General features: G+C 39.5%; 1 protein-coding gene across 1 annotated transcript; it reads right to left on the reverse strand.

The window, feature by feature from the left end:
* Nucleotides 1–5,953: 5,953 nt before the first annotated feature.
* slc14a2 (solute carrier family 14 member 2) lies at nucleotides 5,954–9,960 on the reverse strand. The gene is made up of 10 exons (XM_040154697.1): nucleotides 9,937–9,960; nucleotides 9,347–9,418; nucleotides 9,053–9,239; nucleotides 8,543–8,732; nucleotides 8,115–8,243; nucleotides 7,506–7,698; nucleotides 7,104–7,251; nucleotides 6,685–6,819; nucleotides 6,447–6,496; nucleotides 5,954–6,361 (listed from the first exon to the last, which is right to left on the reverse strand). The coding sequence occupies exons 1-10, from the start codon at nucleotides 9,958–9,960 to the stop codon at nucleotides 5,954–5,956; spliced, it is 1,536 nt and encodes a 511-aa protein (XP_040010631.1).
* Nucleotides 9,961–21,482: the final 11,522 nt, after the last annotated feature.

Below are 21,482 nucleotides of genomic sequence, written 5' to 3' on the forward strand. Positions count from 1 at the left end.
CTGGGCACGTAGACAGATGCTGATTGAGGGTGATTATCAGGTAACATGACCATATACACTTTGAAGATTTAATATGCTAGCTGGTCTCAGATCAGCACTCCTATGTTATGATGATGCTAAATGCACATCGTCCTGTGTGTCAAGCGTCACACAACCAGTCCATCAGTCTATCATCAGTCCGAGGCATGGTTGGCCAGATTCAGTCACAACCCTTGTTGGAAGCACAACAACCATTTTAACTATGCAGCCCTGCTAAATGGAGAGGTCAAGTTGACACTATCAGCAGGGCTGTTCACAGTCATAATCACCTGCATCAGCAGCTTCATCTCAGTGGGATTCAGATTGAACTGAGCGATGCATTTGTGATTCAGTGAGATTAAACATTACATAATATGATGTTGTGATCACTGAAACTGATATGCAAAGAATTGTGGCGGAAAGTCTTTGAATGAGGAAATGTGAGCAGCAGGTGACCAATGTGATAAGCTGACAATGAAAAAGCCTGACAGGCCTCCTGGAATTTGTTGAAGGTTACATGCAAACATGAACTATTTGTGCTTGTTTCATGAATTGTTTGTCATTGGTGTGTTGTTAGGGGTGCACAACTCGTGATATTGTGGTCAGCAACATGTTGCACTATAACACAGTCTCTGTGTCTCTTTCTTTTTCCCTCGTCTGTTTCACCTCTGCGGTTGCCAAATGGTGGCAATAGACCAGTAGTGTGAATTGAAATGTGGCTTCTCCAGTTTCTCAGATTGTTTGTGTGAGTGGGTGCCTGTGAGTGCACACATTTTGAGGCCAAGCCTGTGATTGTCGGTGCTCTGAAGACTGTGACGGCAAAGTTTAAGCTAGCAGACTCAGGCGGTGATGTTAGAAAATGTTTGATAAGATGTTGCAGACCAAATGAAGCCTATGAAAATGTACAACATCAGGTAGTGTAGGTGTGGTGGGACAGTGGTTATTGAGGAGAGCTAGAGGTGCTACACACTAGTGATTCGAGGTGCAGCCTTGACCTTTGTGATTTTAACCACAGTGATACAGTCACAGTTTCGGCTTTCACTGTCATGAATTCTGCTGACTAATGATGTGTTGTTGAAAGTAAACTGGATCTTGCAGCTGGAACCAGATGGTGGTGTTTCTAAAGAGAAGCTGATTAGATTAAATTGGTTATAAGACCTAACAAGGTCCTATTTTACATCTTGGAGTATGCAAACATGTTTGTGTCACACTATGATCACAGCTCCAGGAGAAATCTTAGCTGCGATACTGCCAAAATGTTTATCCTTCAGGAAGAAAATGGGAATGTCCTGGGTAACTGTCAGGCCATAGGTGTATGTCTAGCTATCACTGTCATAAGTTAAGATTTAACTTTTCAATACTTGCTCTTTAATTATACTGTCAAACACTGATTGAACTGGCAGCGGTCCAGAAATACTGAAGAAGTATTCAATATATCATAAAGGCCATCATGCTGGACATGTAATAAAACGCGGACGATGATTTTATTGCGAAGCTACATGAGGCAATTTGAAAGATTTGTTGAAAAGGTGTCACATCATTATATAACTATGAGGGCTGGTGGGTATGACTGTCTCAGCTCCAAGCATGCACCCAGAGGACAAGCACCATACAGTTTGAAAATAGGTTCGGTGTAAGGCTGCACGAGGTCAAAAATGTGCCACACTGCTATGTAAGCATGATGTAAGGTCATGCACGATCAACAGAAAAGTGTGCGTAGACACAGTTGGTTCACCTCATGGTGATTGTGCTTTCCTGATAAACTCACTATATTCAGTTCCTGTATGTCAGAGATCGAAAGATCGAAGTTTTGTAATTTAGTTCTCTAAACAAATTGCAGGAAATCTTCTAGCTAGATATGGGTAAAGTTATCTGATCTACTTTGAAACTTATCTTCATACTGTATCTCACACTCTTGGGTTGCGGAAGAAGGCCCTGGAAGATTCTAGAAATGTTAAGGTTAATTAACCTTGAATCTCCAGACTGTTATTGTTATATTTTCAGGAACTGTGGAAAGCACCGTAGTTTGCAGCTTGATCACCTTGTGCTTTTGGATTTATTTTTATAATATGTAAGGATTTTATAAATCCCACCAAAATTTCTTAACCCTTCCAGTAGAGTTAAAACATGATATGGTCAAAGTTGTATTTACTAAGTTTATGATAGCATATTGTCAGAGTCGGAGCAGGTTTGTGTGAGTTCGCAGAAATGCAAAATCAGGGAAAGGTTTCCATGCTGAAGTCCACCAGCTTGTCCTGTTTACACCTGTGAGATGGCAGGTGCGGAATAGTGTATGTGCTCTCGTTGCCCTCCCATGCAAATGAACTAAAAGCCAAAATAAAATAAAATAAAATATTAATCAGTCTTACTGTTAATGATTGCGGGGAATGGATACTGTCAGTGTAAATGTGTGGAAACAAGTAACAAATCTTAACCTGAAACTAGCTGGTGTGGGCCTGGAAGAAAGAGAATAGAGCCATGTTAATTGTAAAGCCATTTAATGCGCTTGAGGCCGAAGCTATTCATGTGTGGAACATTTCCTGACGTCCTGTCCCGCCTGCTTAATGGCCTCTGAACCAGCCATATGCACCATTTAAAGCTTGAAGGTCCAACATCCAGAAAACATTTCATTTTTGTTTAAACCACTAAACATTACTTTTGAATGTAAATATAAGAAAACAAAGAACTTGGGACAAATACTTCAGACATTTTCCAGGCTATAAGCCAAATAAGAGGGAGAAACACCTGTAACTACATTGTAAAATTGCAAGAAAGTTATGATCAGTGTGAAACGCTGGTGAAACATTGGTGGAGACACATCTGACCCCATGTACTCATCAAAATTATTCAGAAACCCTCCTACCTGGTAACTTACTAATTGAGCTTATGGTTAGTAAAATTCCTATAAGATGCTGACACTTTATCAACCTCGAGGTTACCATTTTTTAGCAGCACAGGATGTGTTCCTGCCCTGGCAGCATCCACTTGCAAAAAAAATAGTTCCTCAAATTGCAGAGCAGCTGGTGCAAAGGCAGGTGGGAGGTATCTTAACATTTCCATATGTATTTTGACTTTTTTTTGTGACCAAATATAATCTCCTTGCAGATAATGAATAATTTATCTTTATTCTTTATTACTTTACCTTGCCCAACCATCAAACTTTGGAGACTGCCCTCCGGTAAAAAAATGACCCCTTACATGTGCAAGCAGCTTATTATGACGTTTTATTGTTAGGTGACCTGCAGTCCACATTAGGAGGAGGTTCTGGTGGCTGGATGGGTCGACAAAAGTCAAGACTTGTACACAGAAGAATGCTCTTTGTTTACAGTGTGAAACCGTTAACATTAACCATGACAACTAAGGTCCTCTAACCTTAAGTAAATGCTTATTTGAACCCAAACCACGATCTTTTCCTAAACCTAGCCAAGCAGTTTATGTGCCTAAACTAAACCAAACCATTACTGTTCTACAACCTTAACAATGTGTTTGTTATTGTTACAGATTGTTGTTTCGCCTGCTGCTGGTACCCTCACATATGTATGGGTTATTTGTGAGGGTAGGGACAAGTGACCTTAATGGTTGTTTAGGTTGGAGGAGTTGTTGAAACTTAGGTATGTAACTAGGGGTTTAAAAAACTCAAATTTAGTCAGCAGCACCCATGGCACTGTCAATTAAAGCTTGAATCTGCTGAACATGCCGGTCTCTTGGATCACTGTTACAAGTAAACTGTACAACCATCCAAACCAGCATCAACACGCTTCATTAAGCGCTGGAATGTTGCAGGCACATTGTGCAATCCAAATAGCATCACCAGACCAGTGGAACATGCCAGTGTGCTCTTTGAAGGTCACGTTAACTGACCTATTAAGCTGAACTGAGCGGATTTTATTAAGTTTGCGAAAGTCAGTAAAGTCTAAGTATTGTTCGGTTTTCTTACCATGAAACAAGGTGAAGAACAGCTCGAACTGGAAGGCAGATGAAAGTTGTCCAATATACTGTATACTGTAACTCTGAATTTAACTGTTTTAATCACACCATACAGTAACTGATCCTTGGCAGGCTGTACCAACAAGTTGAAAGAAGGACAATAAATTCTTGCACATTAGAGACCATAATTTATTCAGTTATTTAGAATTATGGACTCATTATGCAAAAACACTAGCACTAGCACAAAATTACCACACTACATCAGTGCAAAGGCAGGGTACAGTTAACGCTACAGTACCCTCTAATTCTGTCTACAATACAAACTATCTACCTCAACTCAAACCTAGCTTTGTCACCACCTGAGGGACTTCCTTTATGCACTGATAACCACAGGGACAGAACAGCAACTGAACACCACAGATCTCTTCAGGAACCTGGACATGCTCCTCATACGGCTGCATTTCCCACATTTGCAGCATCAGCATAAATTCACATGACTAATCCCCTATAAGAAGCCATCTAAGCATCTACGTTGCAGCCCAATCAATACTTACTGTAACAGATGTGAAAGACAAGGTAAAATGGCTTAAGAATAGTTTGGTATTTTGAGAAATTCGCTTTCTTGTTGAGAATTGCACAAGATCAATACTGTACCCTCTCATATTTGTCCGTTAAAAATGTAGATAGAGCTACGAGCCGGTTAGTTTAGCTTAGCATGAAGACTGGTAACCGGGTAACAGCTAGCCTGGCTCCTGATGTCTCCCTTGGTGCAAGAGATGTAAATTTATTTGAAGTTGCTCCTCCTGGGCAAGAAATTGTATGGCCCATAACCCCCTCTACAACTGCATGCAGTAGAGGGGGTTATGGTAGTAGTAGTAGTTCAATGTAAAAAAAAAGTGACATCAGAAAAAATTCCACTCAGTTGAGTTTACTGCAAAATTGCCTAGTTATTTAGAGGTCATACATAAACCAAAACAATAAAATACCCTGCTATTCATAGGAAAGTGCAAGGAATGTAAGATTTGGCTTTGTATACAATGGCCATCAGTCAGACACCCATCTTCCAGAAACTGGAGTTTAGGTGGGGGTATTGCACCAAGCAGAATCACTTAGTTAGCCAAGTAACTTCTAATATAGCATGCAGCAGCTTCTCTGAACATTTGTTAATGGTGGTGGCTCCCTGACCAATGCATTGCCTGGACGCAGGCCTTCACAGCATTCAGAATGAAAGAAAAAGGTGAGGCGGGCCAAAGGGGGTTTCAATTACAGTAGAGAAGCAATGGTAAAATAAAAATAAAATATAATTCCTTTGTTTCAGTAGTTAACAACACAAAAAATGGCAAAAAAGTGATTTATCTGCTTGAATCACTGTGCAAATATGAATGTAGTTTAACTACCAGCAAGCTATTGCAAAATGTAGTTGAACTACTTGTTTAATTACATATTTCTCTTTCATTTCATTTATAAGGATCCCCATTAACTTGATGGAAACAGCTATTCCTCCTGAAGTCCATATAAACACACACACACACACACACACACACACACACACACACACACACACACACACACACACACACACACACACATACACAACTATAGTAATAGCACTATATAATTAAGATTTATTCATATGCAGAATTTATAGTGATTTCTATTATTTTCTTCCTCTGTGCTTTCAACCGTGCCTCACAAGTAAATATATACCAAGTATTTCTCAGACATGAAGAATAATTGAATCATATCAACTGATAACTTATTTCACAGATTATTACTGATCATTTCATGTTCGACTTCAATGAGTACTTTCAGACAACACTGAATAAACTAACATGGACTGATTATTTTAAAAAAATATTTATTTAGAAAAATAAACATTTAATATAGTTTTACAGAACACATTAGTGCAACATGTCAACAAATCATCCAGTAAAACATCAACTGAGAAAGAACTGTCAGCATAAGTTTTCAACGTATAGTTAAATATACAAACAGACTGAAAGAATGTTTACACAATATAATCAGCAAAAGTGACCTCGGTTAGATCATTGTGTCTGATTTCTTCTTCTTCTGTGCCCCGTTGTTCTACTCCACGTGTCTCATCATTTTTACCCTCTGATGCCTCACTTGCTACTCTCCCTTCCTTCATTCTTTCAAGCTCAAGCCTCAGTTGTTCTTTCTCATTTAGTATCACTTCATCTTCGATGGCTTTCTGATGCTCCTCCCTCCCTTTCCGGTCTTTCTCAGCCTTCTCCATTTTCTCCTGCTTCTTCATCTTCCAGAAGAAGCCCAGGTTTTTCTCAGGGTAAGTGACTTTGGCCAGCGGGAGTTTGAAGATCTTATTGGTCCCCGTGGTTAAGAGGAGGAAGGTGAGGGCAGAGAGACAGAAAGGCCAGGTGCAGGCTGGCAGACCAAACTGTAGATGAAAAATACATCATGTACATCATCTTGAGTTTATATATATTGATATATAAATGCAGGGATAGAGAATGTGTACTCACCCTGGACATGATATTGGCAATGGCAGAGCCAAGGTATGCACAGAAAAAAGCTGCAGAGGAGCAGACGTGCGATACCATGAGAGGACAGTTGTGGGCATGTTGTCGTAAGAAGTATCATAGGTTACAAATATCTGGTGGCTCTCTGCCAGTGTTGAACATGGTTACATGTCATATGGTCATCCTGTCTGGATTAGATGCATTTTCAGATAGTGTTTTTATCTTCCAGGTGTCTACTCACCACATGTAATCGCAAGCAGGTGCACCTGCCAGGTGAGAGCGTAAAACATTCCTCCAATGGCGATGCAGGCTAACACACAGTTATATCCCCAGAGGCCAAAGTAGATGTCTCCAAAAGGAGCTGCCAGAGCCAGACCTGCAAAACAAAAACACACAAATGCTATCAGATAAGTGCCAATCTCACTTTAAGTTTGGATTATCTTAATAAATAATAACCCTCCTGGTTATTTTGCACCTTCATTTTGGGGTCATCTTGGAGTTGGAACATATTGAGGCTTGAATTCATTCTATAAGCATGTAAGGAAGCAAAAATAAGATGCGCTGTTTATTGAGGTGAGACAGAATCACTTTCATAGTTGTTCATTATTCCAAACCCTTCCTATATTGGATGCATGCCCAGATATTGTCTGGTCCTCTCACCTGTAACCATGCCCACTGCAGATCCCAACACAGCGTGAGCACAGGTGATGGGTGAAGAGATGAAGAGCGAGATGATAAAGATTCCTCCTGTCCAAGGGTTGTCACAGCCGTAGACTTGGCCTATTCCCACAGGCACTGACATGAACAGCTGAATAGGTACAGACAGAGAAGTTGAACATTATTGTAGATGCCTGACTCTCTTGTTAGCTTTGATGCACCTGTACAAAACAATTTACACTTTTGTCCATAGGTAGCAACCTAGCTAACCTAAGCAAGGATCTATCAGCCAGAGTAAATCAAAACACCAACTAATATAGGATTGTAATTATACATTATACATTATACATTACTCCTACAGAAAACTTTACAGAGTACATAGACCAACCCTGGCCTGTCGCTGACCTTGGGTACATTGATTTCAGCCCAGGTGATGTTTGGCAGCCCAGAGCGAGGCTGAATGAGGACTTGGGGGAAGTGGTAGTTGTAGTGGCCGGTGGCGACCATGTGGAGACACACCAGGATGTTGAAGGGCAGGGTGAACACTGGCAGATCCCAGCGACTGTTAATAGATGCCAGGGCACTGGACACAATCGGGCTGAAACACAGTGATACATCATCATCATCGTTAGATTTAATCAATATTTAACTCACACAATTAATTATGTACATTAAAAAAAAATTGTGCTCACATCCCAGTCCCATTCACAGCTGATTCTGCACATTTACTACTATTATATAACTATACCAGCCAGTGCCAGAGATGCCAGCGTGGGGCATCACTGTGCTACTGTCAAACCTCTTGCAAACCTGCATCCAGAAGTTTCTTTCAGCTGCTGAGACCTGTTAGCCCTCAAAATCATGATATTTGTATGGTCATATGGTCAATAAACGAATCCGTTTTGAAATTTTACGCGTCATGGTTTGGTTTATCTATGTTTGTACATCTACCTTTCATTTCCTATGATATGAATCTGCTGCATCATTTCGCCTTTACATTACTTATCTGCTTACCACATCATGGACATGAAGATGTTGGGTAGCAGAAGCCACCAGTACCAGTCTCCTGCATTGGAGAACACGGCCATCAGCAGACCCACCAGGATGCCGTTGTAACCATACAGCCCTGCAGCTATTGCACCCCTGAAAGAAAGTAATTTGAATAAATGAATTCATATTTTCCTGTTTTACAACACTTTGTATGTGGATCATACTAAATAATCATTTCACATTCTACTGCCAAAAGGAAATTATCCACTTATGTTTATATTTTTATATCATCTATCATGTCAGCGCACACAGCAATTGTATAACATCTTGTTGTGATTGATAGTGCATACAAAAATGTATTGGGGATCTTTCGCATCACACTGTCTTTATATAACAACTGTGATTTATTATTATGTGCAGCATCAATCTATTCAAAAAACAAGTCTTCAAACCTGTTCTGTTGCAGAATGAGGGCAGAAATGGTAGCAAAAAGTGTGCCCACAAAGCCGCACAGGGCCCACCAGTAGTTCTGCAGGATGAGGCCGGCAAAAATGACGAGGCCACTCAGAGGGTTGTTGACAAACATCACTTGGGCAGCTCCACGTAAAACCCAGTCCAGCAGCTGCAGCAAAAGGAACTGTTCTGGAGGATGGAAAGACAGAACCGAGAGTGTTGACATTCTCAGGGAGCCGTCATAATGCTCCTCTCCAAATACTACATGTGAAATTACATTCAGGGTGGAATAACAGATGTTCAGAATGTCGATGGTCCGTTTACCATAAAAAGTAAAGGGGAAAGGGATTTAGTATATGTTGCCCATGGGTACAGTCAGTATCATTGTCAGGTTATGCATAATATCCTGTAATTTTATAATGATGTCACGTCCAGAGTAACAGTGCTGTACTGCCTTTGTGTGGTTCAGGACAGTATTTTTTCAAAGTTTGCAGCTAGTGTTAACTTACTTTCCATCCATTTTCCGAACACTTCCATGTCCCCAGAGAAGTAGGAGACTCCCTTGAAAAAGCGGGCCCTGGCCTTCTGCAGGGTTGTGGGTCCTGCCAGCTGCACGGGGTCCTTCTCCTTCGTGTCCTCCTGGGAGTTGTCATGCTCAGGCGGCAGGTCAGGGTGCGCCATCAGTGGCTGGAGCTCCTGGAGCCACCATTATGGTTAGAAATTAATTAGAGCGTATACAAGAACTGTTTGTGTGTAGAAATAAACACAGCATCTGTGTGTCTAAACTGTGAGCACTGACTTACAGTAAAGCTGGTGGCAGGAGAGCTGGTGGGCAGTGCAGCAGAAGTGCAACAGTTGATATTCTTCTGAATATCCTGAAAGGACAGAAGCAAAGATGTCACTCAGCTCCAAATTAAGTCTATACATATATAGTATATTTGTATAAAATAATTTTAAAAAATAAATTAAAAAAATATATACAATTTCTGTTCTAAATATGCATTTATTGCTTTATACATTTATTTGTGTTGCTGTACCTTCATTCTATTAACATGTATGAAAAACAAATAATTAAAATATAACCTGATGTCTTGTATTACTGATTTAAAAAATATGATTTAATTGTGCCTCTATTACAGAGCAGAGAAGGTTAAACCAAAATCAACCGACTGCCTTTTGATATATACAAAACCTCATTCCCTCACAATGATTTTTCTTCACTGAATTTTAATTAATTATCCATCAAAATCAAAGCTATCAGAAAAAGAATTGTGTACCTAATTTATAATCTTTAGATATTTTCCCATTCAATCAAATAGGCACATATAAGCTAAAGTTTGATGGTGGTTTACTGTCCTGCTGGACTTTGACATACAGTCACAAGAGCTCCTACCTTTGTGCAGTGTGATCTAGGCATATGTCCCAGGATAGGCACCGGCTGCATCGGTTGCCAGCTTTTCCTGAGCTGCACTACAGAGACTTCCACTGGCTTTTATAGCAACAGACCACAGAGAAAACCCCACCTCTTCTCTCTGCTACACCTCTCCCTCTCATCCACCTCTTCATTTCCTCTGCTCATTCTCTACAGGAATCACTGGCCCTCAGCTATCTTCCTAGACACACACTCCCACACACAGTTTCTATCCTTTCTCCTACACTGAAAAACACGAATGAGATGAAGATGAGGTCTGAGGAAGACAGGGTTTTGTCTTAAGTTGCTGGTGTTTGTTGAGTGAAATTATGCAGAGTCCAAAGCATCTGTGTCAAACTCAGGATTCTAGGACCTCATCTGCACCTGTCCCTTTGGGTGAATGTCTCATCCTGGACTTCACGGACATTACTGCGTAAGGACTAAAACTTAAAGAGGAACTCCACTGATTTTACACATCAAAGTCTGTTTACAGGTCTTGGGGAGTAACTACTGCATGTGTGAAAAAGTTGTGTAAAGCCTTTTGTGGCTCCTGACGGAGCTGCATGAAATCTGAAAAATTGCTGCAAGTGATGTCCCTTGAGTCAGCGTCGGATGGGACTGAAGACTACAAGTCTGAAAATGAAAATAATCTGGGGTAGTGGAGTTACAAAGATGTGAGCTTACAACAGCCTCCACAAAGAGGAAGAATGAATAGAATTGAAAAAATAATATCTCTGCTTCTGCTGCTGTTAATACTTTTTTAAAAATCTCGAGTCTGACAATATTGTTTTGGAGTGCAATGCTAAACTGTTGAAGTACTGATTTAAAACATGCTGTTGAGATGTAAATGCCAAACATTCCCAAGTTCTAGCCTGTTGATTTTGAAGAGTTGCTGACCTCTCCCTGGTATATGTCATAGCGAACTGATAACTAATATAATTGTGTTTGTTACTATATATTATATATATTATAAACAAGCAATTAGAAAATGTCACTTTGGTATAAAGTAAATGTCAATGAATCAATTAAATGAAAATAATCTGAAGATTAATCAGTAATGAATATCATCATTAGATGCAGCACTACTGTTAACAGAGGACCCAAAGGTTGAAATGCTTGGGACATCTAACCAGCCAGCAGAGCTGAGGAAGCCCTTTGGATAAACTGACTCATGAAAGGTACCCAAGAGGAACCAGCAAAAATTAAAAAGTGCAGTGCATCTATCCTAAATAAACAACTGAAAGCATGTTAAGAGATTTATAGTGTCAGTGCTTAGGGTGCGTGAAACTAGTAACTCATCATACACCACAGTTGAGAGCACCAGAGCAGCCTCAACACAGCTAATAAAAAACTGTGCAAAAGAGGATATCCCAGGCCAACTCAAGTAAAAGTCCAGGGTTAGATATACACCCTACGGTACAGTACAGTGAGTGAATCCTTTTGGTTTTAGGGTCCTGGTATTGTGCACTGGGTCAATAGAGTCATTGTTAAGAATATTAGTAACATCTTTGCTTTTCATACTATGACAAGTCAAATTGTCTGCAGTGAAATGGGTCTACTTCCCTATTTGTAAAGAAAATATCTGTTAAGACTTCTTAATTTATTTATTCTACATTTATCTCAAACATGACATAAAAGTACACCTACTAATCTGTAAAGTAGTTTATTAGAAACCAGAATCATGAGAAAGTAATATTTTACTGATTGTTCACGTTTGGATTGATAGGATAAATAAAGACAAAATCAAGACATTCATGTTTGAAATATAGAAAAATACATAGATAATTCTGACCTTGACAGTAATACAAGGTCTGCAATGATGTTTATAAAATACTCACGTACATTTGCTCAAAGACTGTTTGTATTTGCAGTAACAGTAAAATGATGGGATTTGATCCTTACTGACTGACTAGACACATTGCTCTCACACATGGTGAAAGCATTTTGTGAGCATGTCACAGGCCACACATGTACATTGTAAATCCTGCTTTTGCTCTCCTGTACGAGTCCTTCACCTTGCTGCATGCTTACAAAAGCAATGAGACAGTGCACTACATACAGCAGAATGTTCTGTATGACAAGAATGACCCCTCCACATCTGCACCTGCTCACAATTGCAGGCCACATTGAAGTTGGGTGAGATCAGTGTTGATCTTTTTTTTTTTTTTTTTTTTTTTTGGTGTATCATCACTGTTTCGGTGTCCAGAGAGAAAAACACTAAGAAGCAAAGAAGCAAATGTTGTGTTTTTCAGAGCCACAGGTGACGAGTGCAAAGTTTAAAAAGCTAAAATTACAAAGTGTAATGTCCCTACACTGAGGGGTGTCAGGCCAGGGGCTTTATTCAGGACCAGAAGAGCAAACAAACATATAGTATACAGTTATCTGTAACTTCTTGCATTTGCAGAGCTTTTCATGAATACACCGATGCTAGCGATGTGATTTTCATTTCAGCAGTACTGAAGGAGTGTTAAGATCCTTTACTCAGGTAAAAGTACCAATATAGCAGTATAAAATGCTCTGTTACAAGTAAAAGTCTGCCATTCAAAATTTTACTGATGTAAAAGTAGAAAACATTAACAAGAAATTTAATGTACTTCAAGTATTTATCATGCAGAATGGCCCGTGTTAGCAATATATAGTATTACTTATGAAATCATCAGATTATTAATACTAATAAATCAGTGTGTAAGCAGCATTTTACTGTTCTAGCTGGTGGAGGTGGAGCTAGTTTTAACTACTTTATATTCAGTTATAATATAACTGGGGGGTTGGGCCACTTCCAAAGGTTCACAAAATAAATGGAAGGGGTTGTGAGATGATTAATGAGGTACGAAAGAAGAAAAAACAATCCAATCTCCAATATTTATTTTTCTGTGAAACAATAGATCATTTTACCTCTTTGGGCCTTGCGCAGTTATTTAAATTAATTTCCCTCTAATTAGACAATTTTGAGAGGAAATGTCTGTTTGGTGGAACTGCTAACAACTCATAGACTTCTGAAATATGACAAAGATTAAACAATTAAACATTTTGTAAGGTGTCACAAGCCAAAAGAAAGCGGCAGAAAGAGCTTTTCCAAATTTTTGTTGACTCATCAAGGGAGTCAAATGAACAGGTATGGTGAAATCTTTGCGCCCAGACAGATCACACCAGATCTTTCTAGACATGGTTTTGCGGGACTTGTTTCTGGTAAGCTTTCTGGTAGGCTCTGGTAGCCAGAGTTCAATCTAACTCCAAAGAAAATAGTAAAGCTGTGATTTGCTGCACCCAGGCATTACACTTTTTTTCATACTTCTGCCCTCTTTGGGTTACGTAATTGTTTATTAAAACAAAGTAGTGAGTTTTGTGAAAGTAGTAACATGACTCAAGACTGATTTCTTCTCTGAAAAGCTGTTACATTTCATCCATGTGCTTATCATATTATTATTATTATTATTATCATCATAATCATAGCCATCTTGCCTAATAATGAAGTTACTGGCTATGTACCACTAAATGGAACAACAGTGTCTGACCATTTGTAACCAAACTTTTCCCCTTGAAGAAGACATATCCAGAAATAGTTTCAGTTATCAACTATAGGGGTTTCTCATTTTGGTCCACTTAGATATATGTAGATGGACATGTCCTTTTTTAACAGCAAACATGAAACAGTGTTGTATGGTTGTAAAATACTTAATTAAAGTAGACAATCTTTTTGAACATGCAAAACTACAACTAGAACTACTCCTATTTCTTCATGCAAATGTAGCTCAGTGTTCATGCTGTTTAAAGAATGAGCTCTTTCGAAGGGTTTGATAAATACTAATATCTAAGCTTAAAAATTGGAGATTACATTTCTGAAATGTCTAACACGAGAAAGTGACATTTATAGCATCTTAAAATATCACAGTGAAGATATATCTTTGAGTTAAGTGTTCCTGCAACAGCTCGGTTCGTCTATGGGAGCTGTTGAGTAACAGAGCGTTCATCATGTTCTCCACCAGCAGAGATTTAACATGTCAGTCGTGTTGCCCTCTGGGTGCAAGATGTCCCAATAAAGGGCAAAGAATGGACCGGCCTTTCAAAGAGCACAAAACCCTTCAAGTTTTACTGATTCATTGCACCTGTCTTCCTCTACCTGCTTTGCCTAACAGACTGGATGATGTTCATAGATTTACAGCATTTCAAGTGGCCTTTATGAAGTGGTGTGGTACATGTAGACACGGTAAGGTAATTTATATAGCACCATTAAAAAAAAACTATAAAAACAGAGACAAAAGCAAAAGCAAGAAAATGAATTGTTAAAGATTATAAAGAAGTTATGTATTTAATTTATAGGAAAACCTCAGCAAACAGTAATGTTTTGAGCCTTGATTGGGATGAGCTGACAGTTTTAGCAGACCCCAGGTATTCAGGAAGCTTGTTCCACCGGCGGGGAGCATAGAAACTAAAAAGCTGCTTCACCTTGCTCGATTTTGATTCTGGGAACACTGAGTAAACCTGTCCCAGGTGACCTGAGGGATCCGGATGCTTCATAACATACAAGTAAATCCGAGATGTATTTAGGCCCGAGACCATTTAGTGCTTTATAGCCTATTGGATTTGAAAATCTATCCTCTGACACACGAGAAGCAAGTGCCGTGATTTAAGGTTCATGTAGCCTCACAATGGGAGTCATGTATTTGTCATGTAATCCTGGGTGTCGCCCTTTTTGTAAAAGTATTAATTTCACGCAAACATTGTGATTTCAAAATAAACCTGATATTATTTTCTTTATAAATCTGTGTTTAAAAAAAAAAAATCAGCACCAGCGGCGCCAAGAAGAGTAGGTTGATGCTGACATCTTGTGGACTGATAAGAAATTACACATCAGCTCTGTCCCTTCATCACCCTCCTCACCTCCGTGGTCACTTGACCTGTGGGCCTCACACTGGATCAAACCCCGTAATTCCTTTAGATTCATTTGTCTTTAAACTGCTTCTTCACCACAGACTGAGGAGGTTTTCTCATAGCTAAAAAGGAAACAAATCAGACCAAGCTGCATTCAAGATCAGGCATTTCTGCCCATACTTCTCCAGAAACATATTTGACAAAAATTAGAAGAGGCAGCAGTTTCAGTGATTTCATGCAGCCAACCCACCCTCATGCACACACAAAAAGGATGGGGCTGCAAAGTATGCCCCTATGCATGTGTTTGTTTCTGTGTGTGTGTGTGTGTGTGTGTGTGTGTGTGTGTGTGTGTGTGTGTGTGTGTGTGTGTGTGTGTGTGTGTGTGTGTTTGTGTGTGTGTGGTGGGGTGGTAGGTGGTGAGGGGGCTCTCCAGCTTCTGCCAGAGTCCATGGAACCTGATACTTGATGACTCCCCATCACAAGAATGTGAGTTTCCTTCTCTTGGAGCATCTGGCCCGACGCCCGGCCACATCTCCATCTGTGTGTGTTTGTGTGTGTGAGCGCGTGTTTGTCTGTGTGCTGTGTGTCTGTGTTTGTGTGTGTGTGTGTGTGTGTGTGTGTGTGTGTGTGTGTGTGTGTGTGTGTGTGTGTATGAGTGTGTTACTTGTTACTATTTGCCCCTTTTTCAGAATGAGCGGCCTCTTTCAGCACAGTGAGACATTCTTTGTATGATGGTTGTCTGATTTGTTTTCTCAGTCTTTTGCTAAGGTGCTGTCACTTTCATTTTTGTCTGGAAAAAAAAGAGCATTTCCAGGACTTCAGCTATCAGGGATCTAAATACAGAAACCAAGAAAACGGCTGCCTCTGAATGTTTGTTTTTAGCAGATTTTCAGATTATATAAACACTTTATGAGCATTAAATTAACCTGGTGTAAGCGCTGTTACATACCGACCCAAGCAAGTGTGGTGGTCAGAGGTGTTAAAATTTTTTCCTCCCTTTTTAATTCTTTTATTTGTCACAGGAAACTCCTTGGCTGACACAAAGACAGTCACAATCACACCTACTAAAGTAATGTGTCTGCTAAACTCCAGTGGTTTTAACTTCTCACGTTGCTTTAGTGATGTCGAAATGTACTTCAGGGTGTGCCAGTACACTGTGGCATCACTGCTGGGTGTGGTGTCAGGTGAAATGGAGCACACTTCTGACCACACCTAGCAACTGCCGGTTGTGGCGGGGTCAGGGGTGCAACACAATTGAAGCTTTTGACCAGAGAAGCCAGTGAAGCACTGTCTTTCAGTCTGGTAAGTTACTCTTTAACTTCATGTCTTGGGAGCGTCTGAGGAAACCCTCACAGACGAAGGATAACACCACAATACTCAAGGGACACTGCTAACTACTGCTTATGCTTTCTGTTTATTAGATCTAGGTTAAAATGCTTGTGTGAACGGAAAATATTTTAGTTGAAGATACAATTTCTATTCATAAGAAACTAAATGTGTACAATACATAATTTCATACATTTGCTCTAACATGTCACATAAAGTGATTACAGGCTAAAACCATCCCCTCCTCTTAAATGAAAACCTGAAAATTCAGGATGGGTCAAAAAACATGGTGTCATTTCCCTGGAAATACGTGTCTTTATGTGTGTGTCTCTTCACGACAACCGTTTCTCAGCGCTTTGCAGCAATCTCTGCATTTTTGCACCTTGTTATGTAGACATTAATGGCCAAAAATGATCAAATACTTGGACTCCTTTGCTTCCCCGGGAGCTTCAACACAAAATGTGTCATTTAGCAATTTCTTAAAACACAGTGATGCCCTCTCTCTAGTGGGTTTTGTTCCACCTATTTTTTGATGTGTTATAGTTTCATAGAGGATGAACAGGTAACAAATGCAATCAACACACAGAAGCGAGGGACAGTCATAACATATCATAGGTAATAATCACCTGAATATAAAAGATTATCCTTCATTTTTTATAATATGTATTATGTTACAGTGTTTTTAACTTTTTCACATTTTAGTCATATGTAACTTCCTTCAGAGTGCCATATTGTGTAGATACTCAGGGTGTTATTAACCTAAAGCTGTGTACATACTGCGGTTATCAAGAGGTTTGTATAAGGATATATTTACTGAGTAAGTGCATCTATATTATTTGACCCACAGATCTTCAGTATTATGTCCTCCATATGTAATAATACCACCAGTTAGTGACTGACTAACCATCTATAGAACTGTTTTATATGTCATTATGAAATCACAGAGAAAAACCAGAAGATTAGTCATTTAGCGATCATACTATTAAAGGGAGCCATGGAGTTTCAATAAACCCACACGGACTGTTACAGCATGTTAAAAATCTAAATAGTTACAAAATATCCATATCTGCAGCCCTGTTTTCAGCCTAAACTATACAATATTGCCACATCTGACAAATTTTTATTCCTATTTTTCTATTCAAACAGACTCAATACTTATTTGGATTTGTAGAGCCTGATACTAATCGAAAGATTTCAACTGTCACTGTTGCAAATGTCCCTGGTCTCACCTGTATTGAATCTAAAGAACCATACCAGTGTTTCTGCAACTTTTAGCTCGTTAGCTACAAACCATGTGTGCTTTACATTTATGCTTAACATTTCCAAATGCATGCCGTATAGTTTTGGAAATCCAAATGCATTTCTCCCCCTTTAGAGGCAGCCATTGATTTCCACTCATTTATGCATGGTTTCGGAAATGAATTAGCAGACTCTTGAAACGTGCAGATTTGGCATTCACTGTGACAGATTACACAATTCAAGCAAGTTTTAAGGGTGTGCTACTAGATTTTCTTATTGTGTAGAAAGTAATGGAAACTATTGCCTACCTGGAATAGTAGAGAAACGACATCCAACAATATGAAACCCAGCATGGTTTGCAAAATAATTAACTGTGATGGAAAGTACATGTGATTTGCAGTAAATGGGCTAAAACATTCAAAACCAATGGTACAGTTCTTTAAGCCAAAATAGTTTTAACATTTTCTGCCAACAACTGTTAAAGAAACTAAGCTTATGTTGGACAAAGTCCAAGGATTTACCTACAGTTGATGGCTTCAATTTTCAGGCATTTGATGCTATGGGTACTTCAGAGTTGGTAACCAATTAAGCAGCTAAATTGTTTCTAGAAATTAAAACTTGTAACAGAAATAAGGGGAGCTGGTGGAAAAAAATTTAAGTCACTTTTCCCCATCTATGGTACTCAACACAGTAATCAAACATATTCACAAAATCTGTTTTTGTTCATTTTGTATTTATTTTTTAAAAGTAATAGACAGATAGAGAATATGCAAAAAAAAAAAAACTCCCTTGGCTTTGCCACTTGAAAAACATCATTAAGTGTCTCGCTCACTCACTCTGAATGAAGTGCTGGATTCTGTTTCTCTTCTTTAACATTCAATAAACTGCACTTCCCAGAAACCCAAACACGATACAGCCATTTATATACTATGCATGTGTGTGTGTGTGTGTGTGTGTGTGTGTGTGTGTGTGTGTGTGTGTGTGTGTGTGTGTGTGTGTGCGTGTGTGTCAGCAAGAGAGCGAGGGAGAGCAGGTATGAGTGAAGACAAAGGCTCACTTGTTCACAGCGGTGCTTTATCCTCATTACAGTCCTCATTTGTTTACACTGTTAACTCTCTCACTTCCTCCATCCTTCACTGCCTCTCCCTCTCTCTCTCTGGTGACACATTCAGTCAGTACATGATCTGTGATCAGTGTTTACACTCTTGCTGCCCCCCCACTCAGGGCATGAGTTGCAGCTCAAACATGTTACTGTAAATTGGTCCATTAGTTGTGTTGGCAGGACGTGCAGACTTACAAACATTTCACATCTGAATCAATAAGCCTGAGGTGCTAAGCAAAAAATAGGAGAAATCCAAACCAAGAAAAAAAACTTTAAGAGGATGATAAGGAGGGTGAAGTAGTTTGGATGAAAGAAGGGACTGGAAATAATCAGGGAAAGGTGAACAGAAGTATGTTTGGTGGTGATGTGTTATAGCAGTTGGTGCAGGGAAGATGTGAGTGAACGCAAAATAGAGAGGTTAACTGTGAAGCTAACTCTTGGTTCACAAAGAGACAAGCCTGCAGAATTAAAATCAGACAGACAGAGAAAATGGGAGCAGAAGGGAAAGATGAAGAGAACGACAAAGAGGGAGAAGGCAAGAAAGAGGGAGAGCGAAGGAGAGCAAAAGACAGAAAGTAATTGGTTCTATGATGGCTTCCAGCTGCATGGCGCTCCGCCAAACCAACTCTTCATGACACACACTCACACACTAACACATACACACACACACACGCACACTTCAAATCAGTAGTGCACTATAAACATAAGATTTTGGTAGTTTCTGACAATTTATGTTAGCAACTGTCACACGCTCAGTTGCTCAATGTGAAAAATCCTTTTTGTGATATAATAATGACCTGTTACTTTCAATAACATGCAGATTTCTTCCTAATCTGGTGGCTGAAATTGTATAATATAAATATAAAAGTGGGTTTTTTCGGCACTGGTTGCAGGATTCAGGGGTCAAAATATATATTTTTTAAGATGTACCTCTGCAGCAGAGCACTGTGAGGCCTTGTAGCAGTAACCACTAGGGCGCAGAAGACTGTAACCTGTTCTTGCAGATAAACAACTTGAGGCCTATTAGATGCTTTTATAAAGATTCTCCTGTGAACAGTGGAGTTGAAACTCCACTCTATTGGAGCTGGAGACGTCAACTCCTGCTGACAAAGATTCACTGACAACTGATTTAAGCACATATGGGCAGATGCGTGTGGAGGCATAATGTGACATCTGTTTGAGAGATAGTAAATTAGCAACTTTCCCTGCGAGCGAAGCAATAGAGTGTCACTCAAAACAAAGTGCTCACACACACAGACACAAAGACACACATAAACACACACGCACATGCACAGTGCACAGCACAACATAACCACACAGTCATCACACAAGCCATCATAGACATTAAATAGTGAAAACATAAATAACCCAGGGACATATCGGGGCTGTGTAGCAGGAGTGAACGACAGATTAACGCCTGTGTTACAATTTTACAATTTACAAACACTATCAACAAATACATGATCTACTGAAATGAATTGTAGTAATGGAAAAAAAAAACACAGAGACACTTGTATGTGATATATAAAAATGTAAAAAAAGAAAGAAAATCATTCTTCTTTTAATGTGGGCTAATTTCCAAATCATATACAAGCACAAACCATTTATGACAGTATAACATTAACTATCAGGCAGGCAGATAGATGGGCTGCCAAAAATAAACTAATATTTGCATATTGTATGAATGTGAACATGATCGCTATGAGCAGCTCCCATTATGCCTCAAAGGGACAGATTTTGGCATTTCCAATTAAACGGCTTTTTTTCTGTTACGTTTGAAAACATTTTTAAAATGCAAATTCACCATCACGGATGTTACTTCAAATGACTTTTAAAACTTGACAAACATACAAGAACAGAAGTCATTAAATACGTTTTTCTTTTTTTTATGCATGTAACTGAGCTTGGCTGAAACGTTCATTGAGACAGAGATGGGGAAGTGAATCCGTTGGCCAGTTTACCAGCTCATTTTCAGCTCTGATGTCCATCTCTGAAGAGAATCTCTGTAATTGATATGCAGCTAACACATTGTTTTACTCTGTAGGATAGTCACGGCTGTTCAGTCATACTGTAACTCCTAAAACAAGGCTTCAGATGGCTAATCCATGTCTTGAGTCAGTAAAGCTGTCTGCTGTTTGACATTCTCACAGCTTCTTGCTCCCTCTCCCTCCAACCCTAGTTGCCTGGAGGCTTTATCCGCTAAGTCAAAACATTGGCAGCTCCAATATTTTAATTCCTTTTTGAAAACTGATTTTCCCCTTTATGGCTCATGCTCATCTGTTTTTTATGTGGCCGTGACCAGGAGAATAATGTTATTAGAGTCCAAGTAAAGACAAGTTTGGATCAGATAGAGCTTGATGAAGGCTGGAAAGAGCAAGTATACGTATCCTTGTAACACGCCAAAACTCTCTCTCCCCCTTCTCCCTCTTGCATTGATGGACGCCAATGCTCTGCTCTCAAATAAATGGTAGAGGCATTAGGACGGGGATCTTCAGAAGTAAAATTATTATCTCTGACATTTCAATACAGCCTTTAGTCCAAGCTTCCACGAGGGCTTCCAAATCCATTCAAGCTAATCTAGACCCCCTCATCACACAGCTTATCCTTCACAAGCCTTTTCCTCTTTAAGCCCCTTGGATCACTGCTCATCAAAATCATCTCAGACAATTTGCACTGTGTAGAACGCACCCACAACATAAAGACACCATCATGTAATGACATTTAAGCCCTCAGTCACTGACTAGAAGTGACTGTATCCATTTCTCATGGTGTTTATGCTCTCAGCAGGAGACAGGCCAAATCCCAGGCTATAGCATGGTAAATTAACATTGCACGAGTTGACTGTGGTCTTCACTTTCGGAGCAATATGAGCAGTTATCAGAATCACACAAGAGAGTTTAATATGCATGGTAGTAAACGACTAATCTTTAATGAGACCCACATTTAACCTTCTAATGGCTCTTTATTAGACTAACGAGCTGTGCCCCAG

Source organism: Xiphias gladius, chromosome 19 (assembly GCF_016859285.1).
Source record: "Xiphias gladius isolate SHS-SW01 ecotype Sanya breed wild chromosome 19, ASM1685928v1, whole genome shotgun sequence".
Lineage (NCBI taxonomy): Eukaryota > Metazoa > Chordata > Actinopteri > Istiophoriformes > Xiphiidae > Xiphias > Xiphias gladius.

What these genes read in the sequence shown, in the direction of transcription:
- slc14a2 (XM_040154697.1), bottom strand. Translation starts at nt 9,960, where the DNA reads ATGCCTAGATCACACTGCACAAAG. An exon ending in CTCCTGCCACCAGCTTTACT is followed by an intron (nt 9,240 to 9,346) that starts GTAAGTCAGTGC and finishes TGGTGGCTCCAG; the next exon opens with GAGCTCCAGCCACTGATGGC. An exon ending in CTCATTCTGCAACAGAACAG is followed by an intron (nt 8,244 to 8,542) that starts GTTTGAAGACTT and finishes ACTTTCTTTCAG; the next exon opens with GGGTGCAATAGCTGCAGGGC.